This window comes from Danio aesculapii, chromosome 16 (genome assembly GCF_903798145.1).
Source record: "Danio aesculapii chromosome 16, fDanAes4.1, whole genome shotgun sequence".
Taxonomy (NCBI): domain Eukaryota; kingdom Metazoa; phylum Chordata; class Actinopteri; order Cypriniformes; family Danionidae; genus Danio; species Danio aesculapii.
The window spans coordinates 40471205-40488640 of NC_079450.1; the positions used below are offsets into that span (position 1 = coordinate 40471205).

General features: G+C 34.3%; 2 protein-coding genes across 2 annotated transcripts; both read right to left on the reverse strand.

The window, feature by feature from the left end:
* Positions 1 to 231: 231 nt before the first annotated feature.
* snx10b (sorting nexin 10b) lies at positions 232 to 4824 on the reverse strand. Its single transcript, XM_056475087.1, has 4 exons — positions 4388 to 4824; positions 4208 to 4308; positions 3086 to 3187; positions 232 to 2284 (listed from the first exon to the last, which is right to left on the reverse strand). Exons 1-4 carry the CDS (start codon positions 4478 to 4480, stop codon positions 2068 to 2070), a joined length of 513 nt encoding a protein of 170 aa, XP_056331062.1. The 5' UTR covers positions 4481 to 4824; the 3' UTR covers positions 232 to 2067.
* A 236-nt stretch (positions 4825 to 5060) lies between these two features.
* cbx3b (chromobox homolog 3b) lies at positions 5061 to 16376 on the reverse strand. The gene is made up of 5 exons (XM_056475086.1): positions 16136 to 16376; positions 15410 to 15555; positions 15133 to 15301; positions 11463 to 11620; positions 5061 to 7301 (listed from the first exon to the last, which is right to left on the reverse strand). The coding sequence occupies exons 2-5, from the start codon at positions 15547 to 15549 to the stop codon at positions 7184 to 7186; spliced, it is 585 nt and encodes a 194-aa protein (XP_056331061.1). The 5' UTR covers positions 15550 to 15555; positions 16136 to 16376; the 3' UTR covers positions 5061 to 7183.
* Positions 16377 to 17436: the final 1060 nt, after the last annotated feature.

Genomic DNA, 17436 nt, shown 5'->3' on the forward strand with positions numbered 1-17436 from the left:
CAACTCTCTGATTGGTGGAATTGTCTTCAGATCATCCATCACAGATTTCGTTGGATTTACTTTTCAAAGACGTCCTGCGCATGCCATCAAGAGTTCTTTTAAAGAGTTCATTAAAGAGACTTTAATGTAAAAGTGTATTTGGCTTTTTTACCAGTATGACACAACTTGTTTATCACAAAAATAGACAATTTTTATTTATTGACTGATATATATTAGAAAATTGTACATAGGCTAATTATCCTTTTTACATATTGTAACCTACCTGTCTTTGACTAAACATATTAACCAGTCTAATCTGACTCCTTAAAACATGTATTATGCGTGCCTATGATTTCTGGTGTAATTTTGTTTTCTGATTGCTTGCAGCCTTGACTTTGATGGTCTTATTTAAAAACGCTTGCTTTTAGAGACCAGTAAGCTACCTTCTTATCTAAAATGTATTGATTTAATGTCACATTCATTTGAAAAAGTAAAATCACTGCTTGGCTTGAGGGCATTTTGTCTGTGATGAAATGTTTATGGTTTTGCAGGGATTAGACGGTCAGTCATGGAAAGACAGAAGAGCAGCGGCGCCATCTGTTGGTCAATTTGGGCCTCACACAAGCTTGTTAAATATTTATGAGAAGGAACGAGTTGTATGGCATCCTGACAATGATCTTTTATGGCTAAGTACGGCAATAAAATTGTTTGAGTAGAGATTATTATTAGGATTTAGCTCGGTGAAGTCGGGTTTAAATCACGTTTGCGCTAATGTCCTAATGCTCTGTATTTGCTTATTAGGATGGGGTTATTGCGTTTAAGGGACTTCGTACACAAACATAAATTCCCTCTCGTAAACCTCTCAACGCTCATCTGTAGTTTTAACAACAAACTATCTTCCTCACAGGCCACATTATGCTTTTATACTTTCCTTTGAATGCCAGGCAGGACATTAATGTGCACAAATGCGTTAAATAATTCAATTTATTAGTCTTCATTCGTCGGTACAGAAACTGTTAGTGCGAGAAAATGACAGAATTTTTTTTAAATGTTTAAGTGTTCCTCTTCAAACATGGTCTGTAATCTTCAGTGGTCAATATTGTCTTCTTTGAAATATGTCTTTGTGAAATAGCACTCTCAGAAAGGTACAAAAGATGTCACAGTAGGTCTACCTTTTTCAAAAATTAGCCTAGCCTATTGTTTGTTCTTTAAGAGTCTATACTGGTACTTTAAAGGTACATATATTAAATAAAAAGTACATATTGGCAGTCCTACTTTTAATAGTACAAAAAATCTTTGGTAACACTTTACAATAACAGTACATTAATAATGAAATATTAATATGTAAACTAAATTACTTTATTATAAATCAATGATGAGTTAAGGCGTGCACTTATCCTGAACTAACTTTAACGACAACATGAGTTCATATGTGAATAACAGCTATCTTAATTACTTGTACATGTTGTTAATTAAAGTATTAATTAACATTTAAGTTTAAGCTAAATATAACCAACATGAAATCATGATCTGTTAATGTATACTTATGTCAGGACTTTACTTGGAGGGGCACATCACCATTAACTCATCCTTAACAACTCATGAACCTTTGTGTTTAAACTGTTCATGTTGATGCTGACAACACTTTTCTGTTGATATTCAGCATAAATGCACTAGACAGATGTGCATAAGGAGTTCATGAGTAGTTAAGGATGGGTTAATGATGATGTGCCCCTCCAAGTAAAGTCATGATATAAATATACATTAACATATCATGAGTTCATGATGGTTAAATTAAGCATAAACTAATGTGGTAATTAATACATTAATTAACAAACAATCCATAATTAACAAGTAATTAGGGTAGTCTTCATTCACACAACTTCAACTACAACATGAGTCACATGAGTTCAAGTTAGTTCATGATTAGTGCATGCATTAACTCATCATTAATAAAGTAATATTTAGTTTACATTTTAACACATCATTATTCATATACTTTTTAAAAAGGCATAGCCACAGTGACAGATGTTGTATTTTTATATCTGAAAGTACGTTGGCTCCATTTTATTGTCAATAAATAGTCAATCACTCTGATTCACATTGCATAATTTGTTCTTCTTCCATGTTCTCTTCACACAGTGAATCAAAGCGTTTGTGTCCAGAACTGAAACTGTGAATGGCCTCAGATACAGTGTAGCGAGTCCTGCCTTCAGCACAGGCCTCGATTTTTTTCAGACTTAGTTCGGACTGTAAGAAGAGGTGCAAGCAACTGTCTGACAGCAGAACCGCACTATGAACCACCCTGGAGGAAGTAAGCATTTCACTGATTATTCAAATCATAACCATTTCAGTTACTTTAGTCATTAGTGGATTGTTAAATAGATTTGTAAAATCTCATTTGTACCAAAAAGTTAGATTTTTATTTATGTTTTTATGAGAAAAGGCTCACCCCTAAATGTCATTATAGGATTTAACAAGTTCATATGGAAAAACACACAAATGAGATGTTCAAAATGTTAAGTATTTACATTAGATTTTGAGCAGGGGTGGATTTAATCAATTAGGGAAGTAAGCAGCCGCTTAGGGCCTCAGGAAATTTGGGGGCCCCCAATAGATACCTAGAAGTATAAATTATACACATAACATCGTTTCTATCAAATTTTGTATGGTGAGGATTTAAGAAATTAAATTTTAACATAATTATAAAATCTAAACAAATTTGTCCCAATCATGGAGCAGTTAGGTTAAGATTCAGTTTTAAAAACAATTTATTATTTTCAATTTATTTTTTTTGTGTGTGTTGTGAATTTATTTTAAGAAAGCAAATCACTCAAAATGTAGAGATTTCATTAAGGTAAAACATGAAAAAGGAGATTCAGTGATATAACCCCCCCCCCTCCACAAAATAAAAAAATAACAATAATAATAAAATACAAAGGGTGCATTTTAGGACTGTTGGCCCCATGGCTGGAACTGCTTAGGGCCCCCAAATCACTAAATCTGCCTCTGATTGTGTCATGGTTTTGTTTTCATCAAATGTTTTGTGTGTGTGTGTGTGTGTGTGTGTGTGTGTGTGTGTGTGTGTGGTTATTCTGACACTTACGCTTCTAGAAATGTCCTTAACCCCTCCATGCGGGCTCCAATTTCTTTTGCATTGTTGAGACTGAAGAAGGGGTTTTTTGGAGGAAGTTTAGGTATATGTGTTCTGCAATTCAAATACAAAAGGTTAAGTTTGTGTCACAGAAAATTGCCCAATAACAGAATTTTTAAAATGTCTACAGTACAGCTGCTTAACGTGACAATTAGCAGTGCTGAAGTCAGAATTATTAGCCCCCCTGAATTATTAGCCTCCCTGTTTATTTATTTCCCCAATTGCTGTTTAAAAGAGGGCAGATTTTTTAAATGCATTTCTAAATATAATAGTTTAATAACTCATTTGTAATAACTGAAAAGATATTTTTTAAGACACTTCTATACAGCTTAAAGTGACATTTAAAAGCTTAATTAGGTTAACTAAACAAGATAGGGTAATTAGGCAAGTTATTAACGATGGTTTGTTCTGTAGACTATTGAAAAAATATATATAGCTTAAAGGGGCTAATAATATTGACCTTAAAATGGTTTTAAAAAAATTTAAATCTTCCTTTTTTTTTAAATCAAAGCTAATAATTCTGACTTCAACTGTATGTTTGATGATTCTACTTAAACTGAAATACAACAATTATAAATATTAGATGGAAAACTTAAATTTGCAAATCCTTACAAAATAATTAGAAATGTAATAATTAGAAGTAAAACAGGCTAAGTAAAAATAAATAATATTAAAATAGTAATAAAATAACCCGGTTAAATATGAATTGACCAAAATGAGCTATTAATTTATTAAAAAAACTGCATTAAAAATGTAATTTACCTATAACCAATTACTTCCACACACAAGGTCTGGTGATTTTTTGTTCTAATATAATAAAAAATCTGTTGAATCATTAATATATAAAATATATTATAATAAATTATATATTTAACATTATAATAGATTTTTTTCATATTCATACATTTCCAATAGATTTTTTCAAATTAAAAGTATAATAATAATATAAGTATGCACATACTCTCACATGTATAGTGTCTTACTACTTAATGAATAGTCTTAACTACATATGAATAGCCATCAGTAATAAAAGATATACTGTAAATAGCAAGACCAGATGCAATGGCTACATACATGAGCAAGGCATTTTCCTGTAGTTTTTTTCTTAACCACACAAACTCGCTGAATCTCCGCCGCACACAGGAGCTCTTCTTAGTGAAAGCCAAGCTGTTTGTCTAAGCAAATACAAAATACAAATAATAATCAGGAAGTATCTTTCCTCCGTTTTGACCATTTGCATAGGACTGCACTTACATGTATACAAACTTCATAATCCATGTAGGCATGCCAGAAATCTTCCTTCTGGATGCGAGGATCCCTCACCCAAACGCCAGTGAATTCCTGCATATGTCCCAAGGATGGTGGAAAAGAGCGAACACATACACTCACTCACTAACTCTTATTGGACAGTGACACACAAACAAGCTTTGAGATAAAAAATGAGGAAGAAGAAAAGTAGGAAGTATTTTCATGAGACATTGGTCTTGTTGACCAACTGGGGCTGATTCATGATAACTGTAGACTTGGGAAAAACATCACAGCTCATATTGTGCTTGTGACTGACAGAGGTGCTTCATTTTTACCAGCCACTAGGGACACAGCAGACTGGCTGCACCATAAAAAATAAAAGGAGCAGGAAAGAGCAGCTGGAAAAAATGGGTCTCATAATCATAATGCCTGCGTGTTTAAAACAACCATAGCAGTACTTAAAGAGTTATTCATGTACCTGTTTCAAACCTCTTAAAATAAAACAAATGGCTATTATAAACTATATTTATGAGCTTTATGATATTTAAAAGGACAATCTGCTAAGAACTGACTTTATTTTTTACTACATAATGTACCATGGGTAATTAGAGTTATTTGATTTTAAAACACTTTTACCGATGACTGCAAATTTTCATGTTAATAAGAACGATCACAACACTTCTGAGGTAATTCTATGTTTATTTAAAGCACCTAGAGATTTAATGTTACAGTGATCTTTACAGAAAACAGGAACTGAGAAGAGTGAAACGGCAAGACAAAGGTCTTCAACACAAAACCTCAAAGCCTACAGTAAACGGCCCAATCATACTGCTGTTATGAAAGTGAAACTGACCAAAAATAAACATGTCACAAAAAGTGTGATTGTACAGGCTACATTCTAGAATTAGTTTTGTGCAAATCTACTGATTTATGAGTCACAACACTCGCTCACAGATCAAGGGATTAATCACAGTATTACTTTTAAAACGACCTGTTTACACCAAGAACAAAACTATAATGATGCACATAAATGCTGGTTCAGAAAGTAATTCTGCCTATAAGGATTTTTTTTAAAAAGAGGCTTTGTTAAAGCATTAGAAGACATGAAACACACCAACCAGAAATGAGGTGAATTACAATATTAAAATAATAAACAATAAAAATATTACAATAATAAAAATTGGAAATAGTGTACTTAATGGATTCAACAAGAAAGTTACAATGCCATGAAAAATTGTAAATGGCTCAACTGAATGAAATAATAAGGACAAGAAAACTGTTCATTTCATTAGTTGAGTTTAAATATATATTCAGAGCATAGGAAAACTCACAAAAATGTCATTCACAGTGCTTAATGAGTGAGCAAAGCTAAAGATTTAGCATCACATCTCTGATTGGTGGCATTTTCTGCACAGTGCCATGAGTATTTATCTGTTATTATTAAAAATAAAAATAAAAATAAACTTTTTTGCTAGCAGAATGTGACTGCTAAGTTATATTATTACATGTATCTTCCGATCTCCGGGTCTGGTAGGAGCATTTTTAGCTTAGCATAGATCATTGACTCAGATTAGAACATTAGCATCCTACTCAAAAATGTCCTAAGATTTTTGCAAAATAGCAACATTTCATTTTCCGTTGGTCTTCCGACAAAAAAATTCACGCTTTAATAGAAATTTTCTCAAAACTCTTTTTGACAGAGAAGCTAATGGTCTAATCCATTTCAATGATCTATGCTAAGCTAAGCTAAAAGTACTTGAAGTATTCCCTTAAAGCAGATGGATTAGGCTATTGTTTATTGTTTAAATACTGTTTTAAAAATTACTTCAAAAACATAATCTGTCTTATGTTATTATTTAAAAAAAACAACTACATTTTTTGCTTGCAGAATCTGATTGCGAAGTTATATTATTACATGTATCTCCTGATCTTCGGGTCTGGTAGGAGCCTTTTAGCTTAGCTTAGCATAGATCATTGAGTCAGATTAGACCAAATGTTCTTAGATTTTTGCAAAATAGCAACATTTCATTTTCCATCTGTCTTCAAACAAGAAGAGTCAACCTATAAATAGAAAATTTTTCATAACTCTTTTTGAGAGAAAAGGTAATGGTCTAATCCATTTCAATGATCTATGCTAAGCTAAGCTAAAAGTGCTTCCAACATGGAATTGTAAAATGAGCCTATTTTCAAAAAATGTGAAGTGTTCCTTTAAAGCAGATGGATTTGTCTGTTTTTTGTTTAAATACCATTTTAAAAGTGATTCCAAAAACACAATCTGTCATAATCATTATATTTTTGGTGTGAACCAAAGATGAACAATTAATAACAATCTCTATATTAACTGTTATTATTATAGTCGTTCTTGGTGTGAATAGGCCATAAGTGCTTAACAGTGAGTTTACAGCACAGAGAGTACTAGTCAAACAGTTCCTCTCTAACAGGTACTGTACCATCTGTCATCATTTCCTATGTTAAATCACAGTTCAGATCATAACAACAGAGGACAGAATGATGAACATCATAAACGAGTTCTCAAACAACAGACCAAGAAATACGACAACATCGGACTGATTAATAAACCACTTGTGTGGATTTGTACAAACAGAACACTACAGTAGGCTCTAATACTCCAGTCACATTTCTACAGGTAAGTGTGTTAGGAAGAGCTTCACATTGGAGTGTGGCTTTGCACACTTTCATTACATGGTACAGTAAACGGACAGTAAACTTAAGCCACAGTGTTTGTGTATGTTTAAAGCTGCCAGGAGGTACAGTAGTATCCACTGCTACATATTTTCTCTTTCACTGCTCGTCGTCTCCATGCCAGGTCAGCTTGTCCTCGTAAAAGCGGATTACCATCTGGGGCCACCTTTTACTGGCCTCCACGGCTGCTAGTAAAGCTACCTCATCCGTGTTTTTCCTGAGATTAAATAAACAATTAATGATCAGTGTTAATGGATGAGTACAGGTAATTAAAAGGATATATTCATCAACTGCAGTGGTTGATTGGTGGCAACAGTATTGTAAACTACTCCATCTTTTTTGCTGTGATGGCATGTTTTATCTTCTGTTCCACTTGTTTGGTAAAGCAGAGGACAGACATGTAAGGAAAGGAATTCCTTGGTACCGATTTTATAAAAGTGCAGTTTTACCTAAAATTACCTATAACTATCAAGTTTTTAAAAATAATTTAACAAATATTTGATGACAAGTATATATAATATTATTATAAATAATATAATATACATTAATTATAATAAATATAATAATATTAAAGACAAATTTTAACTCAAACCAGTCAAAAAAAAGCTTAAATTAATAGAATTATCGAATATATAGACTAAATAAAAAAATCAAGACTAAATAACAATCTAAATACAGTCACAATCACCAGCGATCCAGGCATGTAGATCGCTGGGAGTCATTCACTTTCACTCAGGACTACTAATCTGTCACCATATGGACTACAAATCCTGTCATGCACCACACACTCACAGCTGTTTCTGTTTTCCGCTGATTGCTAACACACACAGCTGAAGCTGTTCAGAACTGATTACATAAACTTTAAAAGCAGCACAGATACACACACTAGTTGCTGAGCCTGTTTTAAGTTACAAAAATGTAAAAATATATTCAAATAATTTTAAATAAAAGCTCATTTGTAATATTATCATTTAATTATTAAACCTACTAAAATATTACATTTAAAATATGTAAATAGATTTACAATCAAGATATACATTTAATTAAAAGATTTAAAGCAGAATTACAAATATCAGTGTTTCTGCAGGTTTCACCAAGTGAAATTTAAGATGACGACTGAAATTTCAGACTTGTGCAGGGCTAGACGCTAAGGAATATTTAATGGCCAAGCAGAAAAAAAAAACGAATTAATTTTAAATAATGTTTTAACACAAGCAGACCTTAGTTGTATACATATATCTTTGTTTAACATAACTCAATAAAAACTCAATAAAACTCTTTAAAAACTAAATGTTTGCACAACAGAGTTATAATATTAGTAATGAGTAGTTTTGCTGAAAGTTTTATTGAGATGTGTTGTTGGTGATTGTAGGTGTTTTGAATCGATTGGGTAGCTTTACATAAACAAAGGAAAATGATTTAGGACCTACTTCTAAATATTTTAGTGAATTTAAGACATTGTAAGGCTTAAAATTGTGTTTTTGAATTTTTAGGCCCCGCGAATACCCTGAATATATAGTTAAAACAAAATGTCAAATATATAGAAATAACTCATTTGAAACCGTAATAAATAATACCTACATAACAGTTCTGTCGTGCTATTACAGTATTAAGTAACATATTATTACAGATTTGTTATATTTTAGTTTTTAATATTTGTAGTATTGGATTTTTTTAAGTGATATATTATTACATATTTGTTATACATTATTACAAGTGATATATATAATTAAAGATTTGTTAAATATATTATTTTTTAATATTTAGATTTATTATTGAATTTTTTTTCCAGTTCAAATTTAGTTTCCATTATTTACTGCTTTATAAATAACAGACTATATATGTTTTATGAATAAAATTCTTTCAACAACACTTAACATCATGCTACCACAAAATTAAGTCAAACTTTGCTTTGGTAACTAGTTGAAATGAAAGAAGTTTGACATTTTATTTTAAGGTGTCCTTGTTGCGCATGTTCCATGTAGTTACTAGTTAGTCATTACAATTAATTATGCATAATTATATGCAAACTTAACTCACATTCTAACCCTAACCATATAGCAAGTAATTAATTAACATGACTGAGAAGTTAAGGTGCAATAGGAGTATGTCTTCAGAAACGTGTTTGTTGTGATGGTTGAAAGTCTCTTCACATTCCGATAGTAATGATTAAAGTTTTGGCTAATGTGTAGGACAAAAAAAAAAATCATCCTATCAAAATGTTCAGGCCTAAGAATATGATAGCCAGTCTAAACTGACTTTCATCATATGTAGATTTGTTTATCTTCTTTGAAAAGGGCTTCTGTAAATATAAAGCTGGACCCATGTGGTGTGTTAATGCGCAACTTTTTGATCCAGACGAACCCAAACACAAGCCAATGCAAGGCAACAGTTGGGTTTAGTTGGTGCTAGTTGTTTGGCGTCAGCTCGGTGTGTACCTAAATTTAGACAAGCATACATTTTTTTAAATTATTTTTAGTCACACAAATCTTATGTAGATTGTGTTCCTTTAAGAATTATCTTAACTACAGTGACAGAGCCACTTTTCCACTATCGGGCCGATATAAGTTCTGTTTGCTTAACTGGTCCAATTCCAAATGGTTGGATTTTCCACCAGTAAAGGAATTCTGTGGCATGTACTACAAATGTGTCAGTCATTCAAATACAAAACTGTATTGACAGACTTTTATCTGAACTTTTTCTTGCATACAGTAACACCATAATAAATACTCCTTACAAAGAGACAAAGACATACAAAAAAAATATCATTTTACATGAAACTCATTCAGTTCCAAGACAGCCTGATGTACAAATGACTAATTTCACTTCATTAAAATTTGGGACTTTCAACGGTTAGACTTTAATTTGAAATAAATGTGAGGTTCTTGTAATATGAACGGTCATATCATTTCTCAAGAGGCTTTCCTACTATCTTTGAGCAGATTTTAATCTGGTTCATCGACTTTGTTTCCCTTGGTAAAGTGTAGTTCTGTTTTTAGGACTCATTTTTTTCTGATATTTCATTAGTTGGTGAACAAAACATGAATAAATAGAGCTATTCTGCCAAGTCATTTATGGAGAAACTAGCATCCAGGCAACAGAGTGGAGAGGTCATGGTCACAAATGCTTTAACAGTCCAATACCATTTGGCATGGTTGTCTAACCATGCCTAGAATTCCAGGCTGAGAATGGTGTGCATTTGTGCCACGCCATACCAGGCTCACATGGAAACACAACTGGATCCATACCTGATTGTTCTTAGAACATTTTGGCATGATAGTGTAAAGGTGGCTCATTCATGTATTCTGTAATTTGAGTACCCCACTGGCCTCTGTCAACTATGCTGACATTGAACAAAATGCTTGTCTCCATGTAGATGTCCGCAGAGGCAAGAACACTTATCATGGAAATCCTAGTGTGCAAGAAATATTATTACACACTAGCAAGTTTTACTTGCTACACAATCAAAAACAAGCTAGCTTTCATTCTGTTTTTCAAAATCTTTTAAGTTTGGATTTGTCATGTTATGACAATGGCAAGCAAAAAAAAAACTTCTCTTTCTGACAGAGCGATGTTAAGTGGCCTTGTATCCATAATAAGCAAGTCAGTCTTTGAAAGGGCTTCTGTAAAAATAAAGCTGGAACTGTATAGTGTGTTGTGCGCAACTTTTTGGTCCAGACGAACCCAAACACAAGCCAATGCAAGGCAACAGTTGGGTTTCGTTGGTGCTAGTTGTTTGGCGTCAGCTCGATGTGTACCTAAATTTAGACAAGCATACATTTTTTAAATGATTTTTAGTCACACAAACCTTATGTAGATTGTGTTCCTTTAAGAATTATCATAACTACAGTGACAGAGCCACTTTTCCACTATCAGGCTGATTCAGGTTCTCTTTGCCTAACCATTCCAATTTTAAATGGTTTGATTTTTCACCAATAAAGGAACTCTGTGGCATATACTACAAATGTGTCAGTCAAATGTGTTCGTTATAAAGTACTAAAAGGTTTTCTTACTGATGAATGACTCATGATGTAGTGTTATAATGTTGTCTATTGTTGTCTATTTGATGCACATTCATGACTGTCATCAGAGAAGTGTTTGGACTTTGGACAGCAGTTTGTATGAGGAGAGGGATGCACGTTTTCAATGCTATCAGGCTAAAGTTAGCATTCTCGCAGATCTCCTATTGCACCTTTAAATGAATAGCTACTCTGTACCAAGAACACCTTAAAATAAAGTGTAACCAAAATAAATAAATAAAATAAATTGCTTACACATTATTCACTATAAACAGTATTTGTGTTTGATACGCTTGGTATTCGAAACAATCAAAACAGTAATAAAGAATGAATTTATAGATCCGTTATAGAATTATTACCACTTGATGAGGAACATGAGTTCTCCTTGTTGGTCTGTGCACCCGATAATGCAGTCTGGCTCATGGTGACTGGGTTGGCCTGCTGGGATCTCAGCGTTGTGTTCTTCAACCTCCTCATTAGTCCTTTCAACGAGCTCCTCCTGAGGCTGCTGGTGAGCCTGCATGATTCCACACAGAGAAATGAACTATCAGAAAACTTGACAAGAGGGATGAATTATAAATCACATGGCAAGAGTAATAAACCTGCAGCTTTTGGACAGGCTGTGCAGTAATAAAACTCTAGACTACTGTAACTATTTTCAGTCCTGCATGTGAAGCTCCACTCTTCTGCTTTTTAGCTCCACCTTCCTCTGACAATCCTGAAGACCTTGATTAGCTGGTTTAGGTGTGTTTAATAAGGGTTGGAAGTGCACATAACTCTGTGGTAAGTTGGGCTGCATCAGAAATTACATAACTCTGATTATACTGTGACAAAAAAAGCTGAAATTCAAAGCACTCATAAAAAAGTAGGCACAGTGACCCACTTTTAAGTGATTCTGAAACGGTTTACACCACAGAACAGAATGTGTGAATGGCTTTATTTAAGCTTATGCTTAAAAGTCAACATGGCAATTGCGCTCCAAGGGCATTCATACTACAGACATGCATACTATTTAGGACATACATATTTTTGGCCATACTAAATTAGTCTAAACTAGATGTTAAAGTTTGAAGACAAACTTAGTGGCTTGAGAAAGCCTGTTGGAAGTAGTTTATTTAGTTTAAAAATATTAAGTTGGCTAAAAGAATGTTTAAGATCCCTGCAGTCAAAAATGTAACCACTTTAAAGACTGAAGCAAGCCAGTAAACAGCTTTAAAGTTAATCCCTGTGTCTGTGGTTGGTAATAGCATGAATTAGGATGCTTGAAGGTCAACATGGCAATTGCGCCCCAAGGGCATTCATACTACAGACATTCATACTATTTAGGACATACAATTTTGGCCATACTAAATTAGTCAGAATAATCCTTATTATAATTCCATTTAAGGGATGACGTAGGGGTGGTGCAGTAGGTAGCATGCTCGCCTCACAGCAAGAAGGTCGCTGGTTCCAGTTGGTATTTCTGTGTGGAGTTTGCATGTTCTCCCTGTGTTCGTGTGGGTTTCCTCCGGGTGCTCCAGTTTCCCTCAAATGCGATATAGGTGATTTGGGTAGGCTAAATTGTCCATAGTGCGTATGTGTGTGAATGAGAGTGTATAGGTGTTTCCCAGTGATGGGTTGCAGCTGGAAGGACATCCGCTGCGTAAAACATATGCTGGATAAGTTGGCGGTTCATGGTGACCCCTGATGAATAGAGTCTAAGCCGAAAAGAAAATGAATGTATGAATAATTCCATTTACTGCTGATGTTGGATGTTGAATCTAGGCGTTTATCCAGTGTTCCAGTCCACACATAAGTAAATTAAGACGGGCTGGTCTAATTGTTAGCGAAACTGTTCAATACAAACATTTAAATACTGGTAAAAAGCAGAATCAATCCTACAAACAGAGTTCATTAAACCCATTTCTAAATATGTGCTTGTGTATGTAGTTGCGTTCTTGTGAAACATCATTAGTTACTTCCCAATCAAAAATTCACATCTAGCCAATTGCAGTTTAAATCCCTGTGTGTGCTGGCTCCGCCCCTTTTTATCAAGGATACATCAGGAGGTGACTTGTGTGAACTTATAATGGGCAGGAGGTACCCTAGGATGCATGTTGATCCAACCAACTAACATCAATGGCAGAAAATAAATAAAACAATACCTTTACTTGGTCACAAAACATAGTTGTAAGAGTTTTCCAGGCAGGAATGCTGTTTAAAACTTGAATCTGTGGTTTATTTATAAAGATAGTGCCTATTAAATATTTTCCAAGATGTGACTTTCAGGCAGTGTACTCAAACCTCACTAAGAGCAGTTCATTATCTTATCTCCCTTTATTAAACTTGGGTTGCCACAGTGGAATGAACCGGCAAAAAAAAAAAAAAAAAAGTTTCATGCAGCGGATGCCCTTCCAGCTGCAGCCCATCACTGGGAAACATCCATACACACTCAATCACACACATATATTATGGACAATTTAGCTTACCCAATTCACCTATGGCACATGTATTTGGACTTGTGGGGGAAACTGGAGCACCTGGAGGAAACCCATGTGAACACGGGGAGAACATGCAAACTCCACACAGAAATGGCAAGTGACTCAGCCGAGGCTCAAATCAGCAACCTTCTTGCTGTGAGGCGATCGTGCCACCCACTGCGCCACCGTGACACCCACTAAGAGCAGTGCTACAGCTTAACAGTTAAGGCCAGTGGCATTATAAAGTACACTGCTCGTCCATTTGAAGAACTGTCAGACTTGGGTCCTACAGTCCTCAAGAGTTCATATTCGTAGTCTGAACTATCAAGGATGCAAGTCTGAGCTTTACATTGTTGGCATTCAGTAATGTTTTGAGGCATAGATAAACAAAATTGCTAATAAATAATGTAACATGATTGTTTCACTTCTGTTAATGCACTGAGCATTTATACTGGAATTTTGAATTCAGCAACGCTGTGATTCATCTGACTTGAAGGAATGTTCTAGTAAAAATCTGAATTTTCAGAACAACCCCCAAGTACCTACTCAAGCAAGTATCAGGATTCCCACACATTTTTACTTCTAAACTTCCATGACTTTTCCATGATTTTTCCAAGACATTCAAGTAAATGTTCATGACCTAATGTTTCATGCAATGTCTACATGTATGTGGCAAAAGAAATTTTGTTCAAATTTATTACGACATATCGTAAATCACGTAACAATCTATTTAGGTTAAATTGAGATTTTATTCATTCATTTTCTTTCTGGCTTAGTACCTTTATTAATCCGGGGTTACCACAGCGAAAGGAACCGCCAACTTATCCAGCATCTGTTTTACACAGCTGATGCCAATCACTGGGAAACATCCATACACACTAATTCACACACACTCATACACTACGGCCAATTTAGCTTACCCAATTCACCTATACCGCATATCTTTGGACTTGTGGGGGAAACCCACGAGAACACGGGGAGAACATGCAAACTCCACACAGAAATGCCAACTGACACAGCCGAGGCTCGAGCCAGCGACCTTCTTGCTGTGAGGCGATTGTGCTGCGCCACTGTGATGTCAAATTTATATCTATGTAAAAATGTATTTAGATAATGCTTACACCGCACTGATAATGCGAGTATGTGATTGGCCAAGGACAGAATAGAAGTCAAGACAACTAACCTATATTCAAGTATACAGATATCTTTTTTCCATGATTTTTTCCAAAACTTTGTGGGTTTTTCTGTTTTTTCAAAACTTTTCCAGGCATTTTTCCAAATGCCATGTCACAATTCCATGACTTTTCCAGGTTTTCCATGACCGTACAAACCCTGAAGTATAAACTTCAGATGCAGCCATGAATTTCCAGGAGGATTTGTCACATTAAACCAACAGATATTCTAGGTAAGCCACAATATTTAGCAGATTTTTAACTAGTTTTTAATTGTGAAACACTACTGCACCTGTGCCTTATACATGTATAATAATAATAATATATAATACTTAAAAGACAAAAAGCTACAGTAATGGCATCACATGTGCAACTGCATAGTATACAAAAGCACCAACCATATCAGTAGCCAACTCTGATAACTCTTCCTTAGGCTGAACCTTGTGTTCTAAAGATTGACACTCCTCTTGTTCTGTTTCCTGTCCCAAGACTGTTAGGTTTCTGAGATACTCTTCTATCAGCTCAGGACAATCCAGGTTATCCTCTGGCTCCCAGGTATTCTCTGCACTGGAAAAGCAAAAAAAAGTATGACAGACCTGTCATACACAGGCAGATATTTATAATATAAATAATTTTAAAATCTGACACACAGACAGCACTGTTCCATAAACTCACTCTGTAAATCCTTTCCACTTCAGATAATATTCAACCTTTCCATTGTTGACTCGTCTGCGGATGATTTTTTCCACTGCAAACTCTTGAACAACTGTCGTCTCTTCTGCTTTCCTGTTTTTTACATTCTGCTTTTTCCTCATGGTTTCCTACAACAACACAACAGCTAAAGTTTGCAAAGGTTGACATATTTTAAAAATCATTCTGAAGCATTACCAAACATTAAGAGTGAGGTTAGTGATGAAGATTTAAATTGTGATGTTATGTGCCTTTGGGTAAACAAATGCTACAAGCAAAACTGGTCTATGACCAGGATTTAATTTTTGAAATTCTGAGTAAAACATTTTAATCTACTACAAAAACTGATCAGCAACGAGGTTAATGTTTGTTAGATAATGCGAGATTAAAAATGTAATATTACTGCAAACTCTAGACTAAAATACATCACTTTAGCTGGTAAAATTGTAAAACCATATTCCTCATTTACACTATGTATCAAGCGATGTTGCACATGACGTGAAAAATACCAGGGATTCCTCTTATAAACAATGCCAACAATACGTCGCTGCCAGAGCAGTGAAGTCACCGCTTATATGTATGACGTATCATTTCCTACAACCTAAACTTTCCCAGTCACAGACCAAGCGTAGTAATATCACGAATGACGCTTGTAATCAATGTTATTGTTTATGCGCCACTGATATGAATTTGGTAAGTGCGCGCGCCCACCTGCCGTTGCCCGCAGTTCACGCGCTATTCGTTTATTTCCTCAGCTGTTGATAAATGCTCGTACAAATGATCGCTCTGTACAAACAACGCGGTTCATCCAGACGGAAGATCACAACGCAGATCACTTAATCTAGCATCGTCAACTATGTCGCCTCCGCGATCATTGCTTTACTGTTGTGTTTACATAACTTTTCATGAATGAGTCAAATTAAACATGGCCGATTGGGAGAAGGGGAGGAAGTGGTTTCAAAGGGAAGAGGTCAGTTCAGGAAAGCCGGGGGAGGAATCCTTAAAGGCGCATCACGGGAGCGAGAAGTGAATCTCTCTTATCACTATAGACGTTTTTAGGGCTGGGTTAAATCAAAAATCGTTTATCACAAAACGCAATTCAACAGTTAGCCTTGGTAGCTTATATAATCTATCTGTATTCTTTCCATTCATATTGACCGTAGTTGCCGTAATGGCTTTTTTACAAGCTAAAATTGAACATTAGTTTTTTTTTGTATCACTAAAACAAAAACGTCTAGCTTCTCCATCTAACGTTAGTCTAGTTAAGATGTTGATACGGATACAAAGCTATGTTGTGGTAACGTCACACATGTATTATTGCGGAAGGACACTGGAGGGAGCATGCGCCACTCATTGTGTGTTTATAAACCAAACCCAGCAGCTGTAGTTACGCGATTTACTTAGATGCTTTAGGAGTAAATTATTAATTACATTGAATTATTATTAAATTACAAACAAGTTGTATAGACCATTTTGAGGGATGTAAACAAAAACATTGTCCCGTATTTCCTGTTTTACGTTTTTAATTTCTATAGCTTCTGAGAATCCAAAAAGAGTCACATATTGATAGTTATGGTAGTTGTTTTAGCATTAAGTTATGATTGAATTGCCTCCTGTTACAGCTATGAAATAGTTTGATAACAAGCAGGAAATGTTCATGGGCCAATGACATGACCATATTGAAATTATGTATAATCAAACAGATCTTTCTTCTGTCTTCATTTGTACAAAAGCATCTGCCACACAAATAGTAAAAAAAAAAAAAAACTATTCTATTTTAATTTTCATATATATATATATATATATATATATATATATATATATATATATATATATATATATATATATATATATATATATATATATATATATATATATATATATATATATATAATTTTATTCATTTATAAAAAATATAATTAATTTGTCTATAATATTTTTTTTTATTACAATATAGCACGCATACTGTCAGTGACTGTAAATCCCTGATCATTATAGATCAGTTATGTAAA

What these genes read in the sequence shown, in the direction of transcription:
- cbx3b (XM_056475086.1), bottom strand. Translation starts at nt 15,549, where the DNA reads ATGAGGAAAAAGCAGAATGTAAAAAACAGGAAAGCAGAAGAGACGACA. An exon ending in AAGTGGAAAGGATTTACAGA is followed by an intron (nt 15,302 to 15,409) that starts GTGAGTTTATGG and finishes TTGCTTTTCCAG; the next exon opens with TGCAGAGAATACCTGGGAGC. An exon ending in CAGAGTTGGCTACTGATATG is followed by an intron (nt 11,621 to 15,132) that starts GTTGGTGCTTTT and finishes GGAATCATGCAG; the next exon opens with GCTCACCAGCAGCCTCAGGA.
- snx10b (XM_056475087.1), bottom strand. Translation starts at nt 4,480, where the DNA reads ATGCAGGAATTCACTGGCGTTTGGGTGAGGGATCCTCGCATCCAGAAG. An exon ending in ATTATGAAGTTTGTATACAT is followed by an intron (nt 4,309 to 4,387) that starts GTAAGTGCAGTC and finishes GTATTTGCTTAG; the next exon opens with ACAAACAGCTTGGCTTTCAC. An exon ending in CAGGAAAATGCCTTGCTCAT is followed by an intron (nt 3,188 to 4,207) that starts GTATGTAGCCAT and finishes TTTGAATTGCAG; the next exon opens with AACACATATACCTAAACTTC.